Source organism: Alosa alosa, chromosome 22 (assembly GCF_017589495.1).
Source record: "Alosa alosa isolate M-15738 ecotype Scorff River chromosome 22, AALO_Geno_1.1, whole genome shotgun sequence".
NCBI classification, from domain to species: Eukaryota; Metazoa; Chordata; class Actinopteri; order Clupeiformes; family Clupeidae; genus Alosa; species Alosa alosa.
In genome coordinates, this window is record NC_063210.1 from 23,331,084 (window position 1) to 23,346,083 (window position 15,000).

The 15,000-nt window shown below is 42.0% G+C and overlaps 2 protein-coding genes across 2 annotated transcripts in view; one reads left to right on the forward strand and one right to left on the reverse strand.

Moving 5' to 3' along the window:
- The window catches only part of col1a1b (collagen, type I, alpha 1b), a 28,955-nt gene extending 25,830 nt beyond the window's left edge, over positions 1-3,125 (forward strand). Inside the window, exons 48-51 of the mRNA XM_048232600.1 lie at positions 1-267; positions 786-973; positions 1,140-1,382; positions 1,651-3,125. The exon at positions 1-267 is cut by the window's left edge and continues 13 nt beyond it. Of these exons, the coding sequence (XP_048088557.1) occupies positions 1-267; positions 786-973; positions 1,140-1,382; positions 1,651-1,797 (845 nt within the window). The 3' untranslated portion in view covers positions 1,798-3,125. The remainder of the gene's footprint in view (positions 268-785; positions 974-1,139; positions 1,383-1,650) is intronic.
- A 6,054-nt stretch (positions 3,126-9,179) lies between these two features.
- On the reverse strand, positions 9,180-11,995 carry LOC125287706 (DELTA-sagatoxin-Srs1a-like). The gene is made up of 3 exons (XM_048233684.1): positions 11,923-11,995; positions 11,024-11,195; positions 9,180-9,873 (listed from the first exon to the last, which is right to left on the reverse strand). Exons 2-3 carry the CDS (start codon positions 11,122-11,124, stop codon positions 9,447-9,449), a joined length of 528 nt encoding a protein of 175 aa, XP_048089641.1. The 5' UTR covers positions 11,125-11,195; positions 11,923-11,995; the 3' UTR covers positions 9,180-9,446.
- Positions 11,996-15,000: the final 3,005 nt, after the last annotated feature.

A 15,000-nucleotide genomic window follows, 5' to 3' on the forward strand; every position in this document is an offset into this window, starting at 1 on the left:
CTCCCGGACCCCCAGGACCCGCTGGCGCTCCCGGCGCTGGCATGGACTTCTTCCCTCAGCCCCAGCAGGAGAAGGGCCCTGACCCCATGAGAGGAGGCTACAGAGCCGATGACGCCAGCGTGGTGCGCGACCGTGACCAGGACGTTGACACCACCCTCAAGAGCCTGAGCCAGAAGATCGAGAACATCCGCAGCCCCGAGGGTACCCAGAAGAGCCCTGCCCGCATGTGCCGCGACCTCAGGATGTGCCACCCCGAGTGGAAGAGCGGTAAGTGACAGCTGCCTCACCAGTCAGTGTAGCTATGACAACACAGAACAACACGTATACAAAAACCTCTATAACACATTTACGAAAACATTTATAACATGTAGAACATACTTAATACAATGTAGCTATGACAACACAGAACAACACGTATACAAACACATCTATAACACGTTTACGAAAACATGTATAACATGTAGTACATACTTAATACAATGTAGCTATGACAACACAGAATATATATGTCTTGCACTCCCATTAGTTTGGTTTGGGAAACTCTCCTTTATCTCTCTGGCTAGCTGTTGTGTTTATACACTGATAAAACCTAACTGCACTCTGTCTTTCTCTTCATCATTCATAATTTAGTAAATAACAGACATTAGGAATTTTACAGGAGTCACTGTTGGTCATAGAATACAAATGTGTGTGTTAATCTGTTGTTTAATTTGTTAGAGTTGTCATGTTGTATTTGTGGTAATGAAACATTAAAACTTATGTGTTGTTATCTTGTCTCTTGGTAGGCTTCTACTACGTCGACCCCAACCAGGGCTCTCCTCTTGATGCCGTCAAGGTCTTCTGCAACATGGAGACTGGAGAGACCTGCGTCTCCCCATCCCAGGCCAGCGTTCCTCAGAAGAACTGGTACACCAGCAAGAACAAGGACAAGAAGCACGTCTGGTTCAGCGAGTCCATGACCGAGGGCTTCCAGGTAAACAACTCGAGACGACCGTGTGGGACAGTTATGAAAGGTTCTATGAAACTAAGGCAACCGATTGTTGAGAAGACCTATGCATGAAGACCACCTCTCTTCTTGGGTTTGAACCAGCTAATGCTTCTTCTCTACCTTTTTCCCCCGTTCCCGTCTCCTCCCCTAGTTCCAGTATGGCACCGATGGATCTGATCCAGAGGATGTCAACATCCAGCTGACCTTCATGCGCTTGATGTCCAACGAGGCATCCCAGAACCTCACCTACCACTGCAAGAACAGCATCGCCTACATGGACCAGGCCTCTGGCAACCTGAAGAAGGCTCTGCTGCTGCAGGGATCCAACGACATCGAGATCAGAGCCGAGGGCAACAGCCGCTTCACCTACAGCGTCAGCGAGGATGGCTGCACGGTTAGTTTCTCTATTCCTTCAACAGCCTGTCATTTTAGGGGCAATTGCCTAGTTTTGATTATTTTGATTAGATTTTCAGTTATGTATATGAAGCCTTATCAACATGCACAAGGACAGAAATTATAGAAGATAACTTTTAAAATGTTATGTGCACACTTATGTGTGTACATTTATATATGAGTTATGTGTGTACATTTTTCATATAATGTTGTCTTCCTGTCTTTTGGGTCACTGATAATCTTACATGATTCTTCTGCTTCCACAACAGTCACACACTGGCACATGGGGCAAGACAGTCATCGACTACAGAACAACGAAAACATCTCGCCTGCCTATCATTGACATCGCTCCTATGGACGTTGGTGCTCCAGATCAGGAATTCGGTGTGGAAGTTGGCCCAGTATGCTTCTTGTAAAAAGAGAAATCTGGACATGAAAACATTGTTTTTTTAGCAGTCATCTCTAAATCTTCCTCTATGCATTAAAAAAAAATCGGTCCACCTGCTTAACACTACATTCCCGAAGACAGTGTTTCAACCTTGACAAACGTTCTTTTTTTTTTTTGGCTTTTTGGTTTTGGATTTTTTCGAGGACCACTACAACATCCAGTACAGACACCAAGGACACTCAGAACTTTTTTTTGTTTCAGCTGACAACAAGAAAATAATATATACTTGTGTAAAGTGTAACACCCCCTGGAGTACCAAAAGAGTGAAAAGCAACATCAACAACAAACAAAAAAAATGAAATACTGGTGACTTTTTTTTACCACTGCGGAAGGACAATGAAAAACAAGCAAATGCTTTGTACCATTTTCTGGTGATAAATAAATTTCAAAAAACGACCGCTGAGTGTTTTTCTGTTGTACCTACAAGGGGACAAACATCAGAACCAGAAAAAAAATCATTGTTCTTTGTCAAAAAATAAGTTGCACAGGTATTTTAGAGAAAAGGGAAGAGTTAATTGTTTTGCTACCTCAGAAAAGGAGACCTGACAACACATGACCTTTAAGAACTTTGTCACACATCCTCAAGGGCAGGTTTACGCTCTGTCACAAGTTATATCTAAAGAAAAAAAAACATCAAAAAAGGGCTACAGCTACAAAAGGTGCTACTTCCTTTTAGGTCACTGTGGTGCGGTGTAACTCTTTTAGCTAGTTTGTGTACACCGACCAAACCACTTGGTGCTAAATGTTGATCGAATGTTTTGCTTGTCATTGAGTGTGACTATTTTCTTTTCTTTTTCAAACAATCCTTTGAGTGTCAATGTTAACCAAAAAAAAAAAACTGAGCAGGAAGAGGTTGCTGTGGACGTGAAGCATGTTTTCGTGTCTAATGCAGACTAAGCAAGTGGACTGGTTTGTCTCCTCCTTCAGTGTCCAATCCCCCATCCCCCCAAATGTTCTATGTCCAATTCTCCTGGTGTCTGTTTCTGTCCCACCTCCCCCTCACACTCCTAAATGGTTGCTATTTTTCACCAAATCATCCTCCCCTGTATGTTTGTTTTTGTTTATGTTTTCTATTGTTTGTTTAATTTGTATTTTTTTAGAGAAAGTCTTTTTTTTAACTGAAATGAGGCAGAAATTCAAACAACAGACAACAACAATGCACAAGTATATCAGAGGAACAGACACCGATGTGATGTCTCCCAGAGGATTTGTACTTATTTTGTACATGTATATTAATTCAAGATGTTTTTAATTATTTTGGATGCTGAAATAAAGCATGTCGAGTGGTAAAACTGATTGACGGGACATATTATCTTGACTCTCTGCCCTCCTTTCTCTAATTGCTACAATTAAACAAACTCGAATGCTTTCATGCAAACAGTCATTCTTTTCCATGTCTTTCTTAGACTTGAACCTGATTGGTTGTCAGTGATATCAGCAGGAGTTTGTGGTTGCACAGAAGAAATATGTTGGTATTGATTGTAATTACATTCACATTTATACAATCACTGGTCATTCCAAAGCCACCCACAGTATTGCCAAAGCCCTTATAGGCAAGTCCCCCTACTCAGCGGCCATCTTGATAACGCACTTTGGGCAGTTATCGGGCAGCTATTTTCCTACTCAAGTGAATGGGGAGGCATAGGAACACACATGAAGGAGTGGGAGATATGTGTAGACAACTACCATATTGCCGTTATGAACTAACCACATGTATTTCTATGGAGGATTCTTTGAGTGCTGTGTTTCCTCATTAGAAAGTCTCTGGTATAGTACAGACTTTTACCCATCAATTTGTGTGCTCTGCTCTTTTGTTATCAAAACCATTTATTTGACATCAGCTTGAATTTCCAAATATGCTGCAGAACAAATATCCATAAATGCATGATGTATGTAAATATCAAATGCAATCCAAGTAGCTTTGGGTTTTTTTCCAGAATAACAGTATGTGATATAGTGATCATGTGCCATGTTGATGATGGGGCCAGGAGTATGTGCAGCCATCAGCATCAGCATCTGTGTTATTTGTAGAGCACCCAAATGGCTCCCCAACGTCGTCTTCCACACTGCAAAAAACTGCTTATCTAATAACATCTAACCAAGATTATTAGTCTTATATCAAGATAAAAATAACTAGTTTGTTTTGTTTTCAGGATAAAGAGACTTACCTAGCGCTTTCTCGTGAAATCATTTGACTTAATTTAAGAAAAGTTTGACTTATTTTAAGACATCTCTTCCTGAAAACAAGCACATTTTTCTGCCAGTGTGTTAAGCACATTTGTCCTAAAAACAAGCAAATTTGTCTGCCAGTGCGTTAAGTAAATTGGTCTTGATAAGACTCCTTAAAATAAGTCAAAGTCTTCTTAAATTAGGTCAAAATGATCTTTCGAGAGAGCACTGGGTAAGTCTTTTCATACTAAAAACAATACAAAATAGATTTTTTGATCTTATTATAAGATTAGTAACACTTGGTTAGATTTCATTTTTGCAGTGCAGGCAGCACTGCCACCACTGACTTAAAGGCACCTAATCCTAATCCTAACCCCAACCCTAACCCTAACCTTAACCCATGCCTAACCCTATAGCGCCTTTCAGGCAGCGCTGCCTTGAAGACAATGTTGGGGGCTTAAAACACCAAGAAACACCCAAATGATTGTCAGTCTAATTTGTGGATATTCAAATTCAAATTTCAAATTTCAAATTTATTTGTCACATACAATTATACAGAGTATATGTACTGAAATGCGTTGACCACTGTCTCCATGGCAATGTGTGGTGCAATGTGTAACTAAATAAGGAAACAAATAGAAAACAGGAGAAGAAGACCAGAAGACCTCAAAGACCAGCGTCCACAGTGGCTGCTGTCCAATGATGTCAACGTGAAGGAAGGATTGGGATCTACATGTATTCTCATTTACAAAACGGCCAATCATAAGCCAGTACAATATTTCTGCTTCCTGTTTCCTGACCCCCCCCCCCTCTCTCTCTCTCTCTCATAGCCTACAAAGCTTTTGTTGTGACAAAGTACAAAGTGCAATTTCACCAGCAGAGGGCAACAGAACCCCACTGCAGTCAAAGGTGATGAAACGGGAATGTGATGTTCAGACTTGTGGAGAAGCAAGGAGATGGCTTGGGGGGTGATGGGTCAGGCGGGGGTCCGACAACGGCCGTGCCATCCTCCGTTGTCGGACAAATCTAACAAATCTAACAAATCATGCCATTGCTATATGCTAATATGCTATATTTGAAAACTAAGCCTTGTGGCAAGTGTTGAATATTAAACAAAATATGTTCCCACATTTCTAAGATTAGGGTTAGGGTTGGGGTTGGAGTTGGAGTTGGGGTTAGGGTTAGGCCTGAGGCCTGTGGGTGGGTGGGATTTTGTTTAATATTCAACACTTGCCACAAGGCTTAGTTTTCAAATATAGCATATTAGCATACTGTATAGCTTTGGCATGATTTGTTAGATTTGTTCTTTCAAAATATATATCCATCAGGCTCCCTCACACCAGTTGACCTTGTGACACAAAACAGTGCAAACTAGCCCCATGCATTTCTATGGAGGATTTTGTGTTGAGTGCTGTGTCTCTTCATTAGAAAGTCTCTGGCATAATCTAGTAACTCATTGACTACTGACCAAGTGACCACTTTCAGTTCCAAAACTCCCATAATCCGGAAACTGGCATGGAAAAGTGCTGCCATCTTTTCCCACTGTCTCTTATTGGAGGGTCTCCACTCTGTTTTCTCTTCCGCTCTGGGGCTACCCATAAGCACGATATTATAATGATGATGTTCTACCATCCAAACCAGGGGTGTCAAACATAAGGCCCGGGGACCAGATCCGCCAGCAGGCTTCATACGGCCCCCCAGATGTTTTGGGTAGGGAGCGGAAAATTAGAAAAAAAAGATATTCACATCCAGTTCTCTTAAACAATGTGTTATGAGCAATATCTCTATGATATGATAAATTGATTAAACCTAGCACTACAGCCATACTCATTAAGGAAGAAGCAGAAAAACTAACATTGAAGTAGTTCAAGAGAAAAGGAGCAATAGTACATTATTGTGTACTTGTTTGTTCATAAGTGATATATTCAAACAACACTCTGATACCCATGCAGAAAAATGATAATGCCCATGACAGTGATGGCCCCCAAAGAGGTCTTATTCCAACAAATCCGGTCCTAATATGAGTTTGACACCCCTGATCTAAATAGAGAGAAACGTGTGTCCTTGCACAGGGACATCCACATGTATAAGTATAATATAAGTATGCTCTTTTGATCCCATTAAGGAAATTTGGTCTCTGCATTTATCCCAATCCGTGAATTAGTGAAACACACTCAGCACACAGTAAGGTGAAGCACATGTAACACTTGTTTACATTAAATGTGCAACTGATTGTCACACAATAGACTAACTTCAAATCTGGGCCATCAGAAGATCTAAGGTAGTTTTCAGGAGAGAGTAAAACACAAGCACACACGGTTAAAGCAAGTTTAGAATTTTAGTTAAATGAAAATTATATACATAGGTACAAAAGCATAAGTTCACTTTAACACTGTTGAATTTCTATTTACTTCCTATTTGTTTCTAGTTTCCTTCCTATTTAAATAAAACTATTTGTCTTTTAATTTCCCATTTTGTAGAACAACTCATTTAATCTATTACTGTAAGCTAAATTCTCTATTAAAGTTTAGTTTTAAATTCAAGTTATTGGAATTATTTAAACCTCAGTTCAAACCCTCAAAGCAAGTTCACATTTACAAAGCAATCTTTTTTCAAGTAGCAGTCAATTCTCAGTTTGTTAGGTTCGGTTTTCTATCACAGTCTTTTTCTGTCTTATCCAAGGAACTGAAAAGTATTACTTATTGTAGAAATGGAGAAACTGGAAAAAAGAGAAAATTAGTTAACGTTACGCTTCCAGTCAGTGAAAACTGACGTTGTAATAACTGATGAAATTCAAAAGAAAAATCTCAAAACAGATATGCTGCTAGTCAATGACGATGCAGGCTATACTCTGGAGCTAGCACTCAATTAGACAAAAAACATAAAAGGCTGTAGCCTTAAACAGCATGTTTCGTTTTTACGACGGAGTATTAGGGCCACACATGAAGGAAAAAAATATTTTTGCCATGACGAGATTAAACTCAACATGTCGACTTTAAAGTCGCCATGTCAACATTAAACTCGACATTTCGAGAATAAAGTTGAAATGTAATATCGACTTTAATCTTGACGTATAGACTTTAATGTCGCCATGTCGACATTAAACTCAACATTTCGAGAATAAAGTTGAAATATCATGTCGACTTTAATCTCGACGTGTCGACTTTAAACTCAACATTTTGAGAATAAAGTTAGTTTGGAGAGAGAACGACCGCTCGGGACGATTGAAAGGGAGGACGAATGAAACAATGCAACAAGTGCAACAATGATTCAGAGTGTTCGAGTGCAACAATGATTAGACATAGGCCTATATCATGTGGACAAAACATAGAACATATTAACCTACGTTGCTCAGCCAAACACTTTGCTGTTAGGTCCTTATCACGGAGTTACAGGCGATAAATGCGATGGTCAAAAGTAGCCTAAACGTCATAGCGGTTTATTTATTTATAGGCCTATTATTAAAGTGTTGTTCTAAACATTTAGTTGTTGCATCTAAATGTTCAACTTCATGCTTATGCACTAGAGGCATACTAGGCGCTCTCCCCAATCCTAGACTTTCACGTTGCTTGTTTGTAATGGATGCAAAACAGCCCATTGCTGAATGTCTATGGAGGGACGAATGAAGCTGTCCTCCCGACCACCCCATGTAGGCTAGTAGCCTACTTGCACATATGCACACAAAGTGCATAAATGAAGTGCATGCACACATATTCTCTCACAAGATGAAAATAGTATATATGCTTTGGCTATACCTGTGTTTCTAGCCTCCTGTATTGCAGGTGAGACATGGAAAAGCAGTTTTAGAAAAATGAGTTTTGCCATGTTATCCTATGGAGAGTGACGCCCGTAGGTCATGAAGGGCAGTTATTTGGATGTGCAGTAGCCTTAACCACGTAAAACATAGTGAAATAACATTTTGTATAGAAACATTATATCATTGGATACATATATTTTTCTAGCTATTTAGCCTAAAAGGCATAGTATTTCCATAACCGCGAGACAGCACTTCACGATGACGGCAATGATAGTTAACAGACAAGACGCAATCTATCTGAATATCTGCAATCTATCTGAAATAACACCTATTTGAAGCCCATTTTTCATGTAACATATTGTGTATTAGTGTAGGCTACATAGCTTAAACTGATGTTTAAACTGATGTTTAAACAGTAGTAGGCCTATTGCGAGTTTAATGTCAGCATGTCGACTTTAAAGTCGACACGTCGAGGGTATTAAAGTCGACATTAAATTTCAACTTTATTCTCGAAATGTCGAATGTTTAATGTCGACATGGCGACTTTAAAGTCAACATGTCGAGTTTAATCTACGCCATGGTACCAAAAAAATAGCTTTTTTTCTCTTCATGTGTGAGCCCGCGAGTAGCCTTTGTAGTAAATTTCCCCATTATGGGTCTCCATAGCCTACCACATACGCTATAAAACATCCGTCGTAGTCCATGTCGTTTTACACAAACGGTATCTGAAAGTATAATACTTTAAATCTTGACCTAAACTGACTTTAACCAGGTCGTTTAGTCGCAATTGGTTTATTTTAATGTTCTCACTCTATCGTTTTCTCAGCGCTTCTTTTTCCCTCAAATCTTCGTTCTCTTTCTTTTCTGGACTGACGAATTCTTAGTTAAGTTTCGATTCCCTGTTTTCTCTCACTACATCCTGTAGAGGGAGCTCTAACATTTTCCTAGTCATTAAAGCAATACTATTTTAAAGCTATAGAGTTCATTTTTATTCACTTATTAATCAAATATCTTCAATGCATATTTTCTGTTGTCATTTCTTTCTTAGTTTCAATAAAATATAAATCAATAAACTAAACACTGTTTTGATGTTTATTATTATTGATCTTATAGGTTAGTTTGTAAACCTGGGTTACAATCCCGATGCAGTGAGCTGCCTGCAACAGCGACGCTCGGGGAGCAGTGAGGGGTTAGGTGCCTTGCTCAAGAGTACTTCAGCTGTTCCTACTGGTTGGGGTTCGAACCGGCAACCCTCCAGTTACAAGTCCGGAGCACCAACCAGTAGGCCACGGCCCCAATCATGCGAACTTAGGTCTGCTTTTCTCTGCAGTGTCCATCCAGAGAGACTTCCACATATAACACACCAAAACCCCCATCTGATATAGAGTCTATGTGCTTGTAAATTATAAAAACAAACCACAATATTGCACAATACAGTTCCTTTATTATCAGCATAAGGACAGCACCGTACATTACTTTGTTTATTTTTTTATTAAGAAATCGTATGCAATATCATGCACACAACATCTTGAAAAAGAGATCTTGATCTCTTTGAACCTTCTTTGGGCATCCATTGATTTGTGCCTGTCATGTTTCATGCATCCCTCACATCCTCTCAAATCCCATCTAATCCCGTTTTATCCAACTTTAACTCCTCTCTATCTCCCGTTGCATCCTGGCCTGTTCCCATCCTATGTCATTTTATCGTACACCTCCATCTTGAGGATGGCGCGGCCGTTGTCGGACATGGTCGCCATGACGTCCACGGCGCGTCCGCTGTACCTGACCCCTTGGCCCTTGGCCTCGTGGCGCTGGAAGTTCGTGAAGTCCTTCTCGTAGTACATGAGCTTGTAGAGATCCTCGTCGGTGGCGCGCGTGTGCTCGAACAGGCCCACGCCCAGCCAGTTCTTGTAGAACCGGTAGTCGAAGGGCACGGAGAACATGATGGCCACCTGCTCGTTGCAGTGGCGGTTCTGCATGTGGAAGAGCTCGTAGGTGAGCACCCCCACGGCGCCCGTGGCCGTGTTGTCGTCCTTGGTGAAGGAGCACACCTCCGTCTTCATGGTGCGCACCGTCGGCTGCGGGGGGTTGAAGTTGAAGCCACTGGACATGTGGATCCTGCAGGTGGACAAGGCCCCGGGGGGGGGAGAGAGAGAGAGAGAGAGGAAATGGGAATGAGAGAAAGATAGAGAGAGAAGAAGTGAGAATGAGAGAAAAGAGAGAGAGAGAGAAGAAGTGAGAATGAGAGAAAGAGAGGAAGTTGGAATGAGAGAGAGAGAGAGAAAGGAAGTGGTAGTGGGAATGAGAGAAAGAGAGAGAAAAGAGAGAGAGAGAGAGAGAGAGAGAAAGGAAGTGGTAGTGGGAATGAGAGAAAGAGAGAGAGAGAGAGAGAGAAAAGAAGTGGGAATGAGAGGAGGAGGAGTGGGAGAGGGGGGGAACGATGAAAGAGGGTAGTGGAATGCGGGAGAAAATGAAGGATGATGATGGAGAGAAACAAAGAGAGAAAGAGAGGGGGATGGATGGAGAGAGTGGTGCAGAGGGAGAGAGGAGGGATGGATGGAGAGAGTGGTGCAGAGGGAGAGAGGAGGGATGGATGGAGAGAGTGATGCAGAGGGAGAGAGGAGGGATGGATGGGAGAGAGAGGAGGGATGGAGGGGAGGATGGAGGGATGGATGGAGGAGGGAGGAGGGATGGATGGAGAGAGGAGGAGGGATGGAGGGGGAGGATGGGAGGGATGGATGGAGAGAGGAGGGATGGAGGGAGAGAGGAGGGATGGATGGAGAGAGGAGGGATGGAGGGAGAGAGGAGGGATGGATGGAGAGAGGAGGGATGGATGGAGAGAGGAGGGATGGAGGGAGAGAGGGGGATGGAATGATGGGAATGGATATTGAAGGGAAAGAGACCGCAGTGTGATTTGGTTAATTACTGGAAATCATAACCAGCAGTGAACATATGGCATAACGTATATATCACATAAAGGAGCCAGATATATCAAAATGACTTGCTTTCAAGGAAACAAACACTACATGAGTATTAATATCATCATACACTTTTGTGTACACTCATTGAGCTGTGAAGCCCATTCTCTCTCTCTCCCTAATACACACACACACACACACACACACACACACACACACACACACACACACACACACACACACACACACACACACACACACACACACACACACACACATTCCCTATCTTTTCATAAATTGCAGGAAAAATGACTGGGCTTGTGCAGTGTCAGTCAGTCAGTCACTCTTACTTAGGGTTGACCAGGCAGAAGTAACTGCTGAGGTTGGTGATCTCAATGGTGCAGTTACGATTGGTGGTTAGAGCCGCCGCTGCATCAGCTGTGTCGCACATGATTGCTCAGATCTCTTCTTCTCCTCACTTTCTCTTCTCTTCCTTCGTTCTCTTCTCTCTTTTTTTCCGACCTGTGGGAGAAAAACATAGAGCCACACGCGCCGAAGTGATTGAGACATAGCCGACTGAGACAGATTTGAAGTGATTGAGAGATAGTCAACCGAGACAGATTTGAAGTGATTGCAAGTTCTTTCTCTTCTCTTTTTTTTCCTGCAATAGAAGCAATAGAAGATGTACACCCATTGACACCGAAACGATTGAGCGATACAGCCAACGGAGACAGACTCGAAGAGATTGCAAGAGACGTGGACTGTAAGGAATCTATCCTACAGACTATGCTGGCATGCAGCGCAAAAACACGCTTTCTGTCACACAGTGACATAAATAAACTCATATAAAACCTCAGTAACTATTCATGGGTTTCATCAGGTTCCTTTCCACAGGTGTATAAAATCAAGCACTTAGATTATGAATGCAGACTGCATGGTGCTTGATTAATACACCTGTGGAAAGGGACCTGATGAAACCCATGAATACACTCAAAGACAATAAGGTCATTCCACGTCAATTCAACCAGGGCCCACTATCATTATCATTTTCAGTGTGTCTGAGGGTACACCTGGTAATTTTTTCAGAATTTTTTGAGACCTAAGTGCGTGGGCCCTGGTTGAATTGACGTGGAATGACCCAATATATTACAGTTATTAGAATTATAGAGATCTAAAATAGACGGTGGATTTCCTCCTGTAAATTGTCTCAGTGCGTTAGAAGATTTACCTCGCCAGGTAGACAACTTACCTGCTCAAGGTAAGGAGGTTCCAGATTATCTGGCAGCACTTCCTGATCCACGGCATAGACAGCATCTTCGCCGGCCCCTCCCTCACCAGTTAGAGGTGTGTGTGTGTGTGTGTGTGTGTGTGTGTGTGTGTGTGTGTGTGTGTGTGAGAGAGAGAGAGATTGTGTGTGAATGTGTGTGTGTCCCTAATAGCCGAGATACAGGGTGTGACAGTGTCTAACTCTATTGTCACCCTGTTGCAACTCTCTTAAACCTGTTGGACCATCGAAAATCTGGCTTGTCCAATGTAGGGGAAAAAAATGTCATGGGCCATAATTTAACACTGGAGAACATTAGATTACATTGGAAAAATGACCACAAGTCCTTGTGCCATCTCTCTGAAGGTCATTTAGGTGGGTAATATTTGAAAACTTTCCAACTACAGTAAATCTGTAACTTTAAATAGAGGCGGATATGTGTCCATTTGTAGATATAATGCAAGCCATCCATACATACGCCAACACACACACATACACACACACACACACACACACACACACACACACACACACACACACGAAAAATGGAGAAAGTACACGAATATGGTTGCACTCTGATATCAAAGAAAGGAAGGAAATTGTTCTGTCAGAGTGACAGATATTTCAGCACATTCATCCAGCACCTGTCCAAACTGCATCCACTGGTGTGAGAAATGTGTGAGATGGGTGGAAAAGTACTGAAGCAGTCATCTCTCTCTCACACACACACACACACACACACACACACACACACAGAGAGAGAGAGAGAGAGAGAGAGAAACAGATACACACAAGCCCATTTACAGACGCGCGCACACACACACACGCACACACACACACACACACACACACACACACACACACACACACACACACACACAGAGAGAGAGAGAGAGGGAGAGAGAGAAAAACAGATACACATACACAGACAGACTCAAACAAGCCCATTCACACACGTGCGTGCACACACACACACAAACACACAGAGAAAGGAGAGAGAGAGAGAGAGATACATGCAAGCCAACATAAACACACACACACCACCATTCCTCAACAGGTTTTACAGCCTGTGGAATGTAAGTGTGTGCCTAATTGTGTGTGTGTGTGCGAGAGGGAGAGAGAAACCCACTATGTTCCTAAGGTCTACTGAGGTGTGACAGTAGGTTGTGTTGTGTGTGTGTGTGTGTGTGTGTGTGTGTGTGTTTGTGTGTGTGTGGGCGGAAATCAAAACTTTTGGTCTCCGAATCTCTCACACTCAGGTGAGGGTGGAGAAAAAAGCTGGGCTCTAAAAGCCTCACTGAGACAGGCGTGGTGACAAATCCAACGAAGCGAATCATTGCAACAGTGTGCAATCAATTCGCGCACAAAGCCCTTTGTGTGTCACCACCACTTCCCACCCAAAGGGTGTTTCTAAACAGACCCAATGACAATGGCCTTCTAATGCTTCATAAAACTCTCCCTCTCTTTTTCTTTTTCTTTTTCTTGCTCACTCTCTTTCTATCTCTTTTTTGTGATATCTGTCTCTCTCTCTGTTTCTCTCTCTGTGTACCTGTATCATTGTGTGTGTGTGTGTGTGTGTGTGTGTGTGTGTGTGTGTGTGTGTGTTCGTGTGTGTGTGTGTCTGTGTGTGTGTGTGTGTGTGTGTGTGTGTGTGTGTGTGTGTGTGTGTGTGTGTGTGTGTGAGTGTGTGTTTTTGTATGTTTGTGTGTGTGTGTGTGTGTGTGAGTGTGTGTGCACAGTATGTGTTTGTGTGTGCGCGTGCACATAATGAGTGTGTGAGTGACTGAGAATTGATGGTTGAACGGAGTGTTTAAATAGTTCAATTTCATAATAATACATGCTTTTGTAGCTATTGTCACATAACATCCAAAAACATAACATCCTATTGAAACAAAACATCCAAATCAGTGATGTGTTGCCCTACAACCACTGCAGTGTAAGTACATCTATCAGTGAAACCATCCCACGCTGCAAAAGACCATCCACAGAGGAGGGGGGGGGGGACTGTGGACTCAGCAGCGCTATGACTAGCTGCAAATGACTTTAATTCGGTCTGACTGACAGTGTTCCAGTGAGAAACATGACCACATTTGCAGCACGCGCGCTATCGGCACCGTTACGGCTTGGTCAGATGACACGATTTCAGCCTGATTTCGCCACCATTTTTAATAAATCATTGTATAATTGAAATTTTTATAATTTTAATTTCATAATTCGATACATTTCCAGCGTTGTGTCCGAATAGGAATGGTGGGGAACGACGCCGGAGACACACAGACACACACACACACACACACACACAGACACACATAGTGGGGGTGTACACACACTGTGCTAGAGTAGTATTAGTAGTAGTAGTAGCTTAAAACCCCTCTTCTTGCCCCGCACTCTCTCTTTAGCTCGCTCGCTTAATAGACACGCCCCTCAGCATGCACATTTAATCAAAATAAAACATTTACAGTCGTGAAAGGATGCATAGAAGACGACTAGCTAAAATCCGCTAAAAGATCCGCTAAAAGGATCATACAGAGCCCAGGAGTTGTCACTGCAAGATATTTTTGTATATCAATTAGAATGTGCGCTCATTTTACTAAATCGTAGTCTCATTTTGCTAGATCGTGTGCACAATTTAGTATTTTGTACGGAACCCTGGAGGGGTCATTGCAAGATATTTTTTGGTGAACATCCAGAAAACGTGCGCTCATTTTACTAAAATGTGCTCACATTTGACTAAATAGTGCGCACGTTTTACTAAATTGTGCATTCATTTTACAAAAATTAAAATGAGAGGACAATTTAGTAAAACGAGCGCACTATTTAGTAAAACGCGCGCACGATTTAGTAAAATGTGCGCATAATTTTGTAAAACGTGTGCACGATTTAATAAATCCAGAGCACAGTTTAGTAAAATAAGCATACTACTGTATTTAGTAAAACATCTGCACAATTTAATAAAATGCGCGCACAATTTAGTAAAATGACCCCTCCAGGGTTCCGTAGCATCATTAGCACGTCCTCCAGGCTTCAACCAGAGCTGCTGACAGCTGAAGCAACAAGAGACAG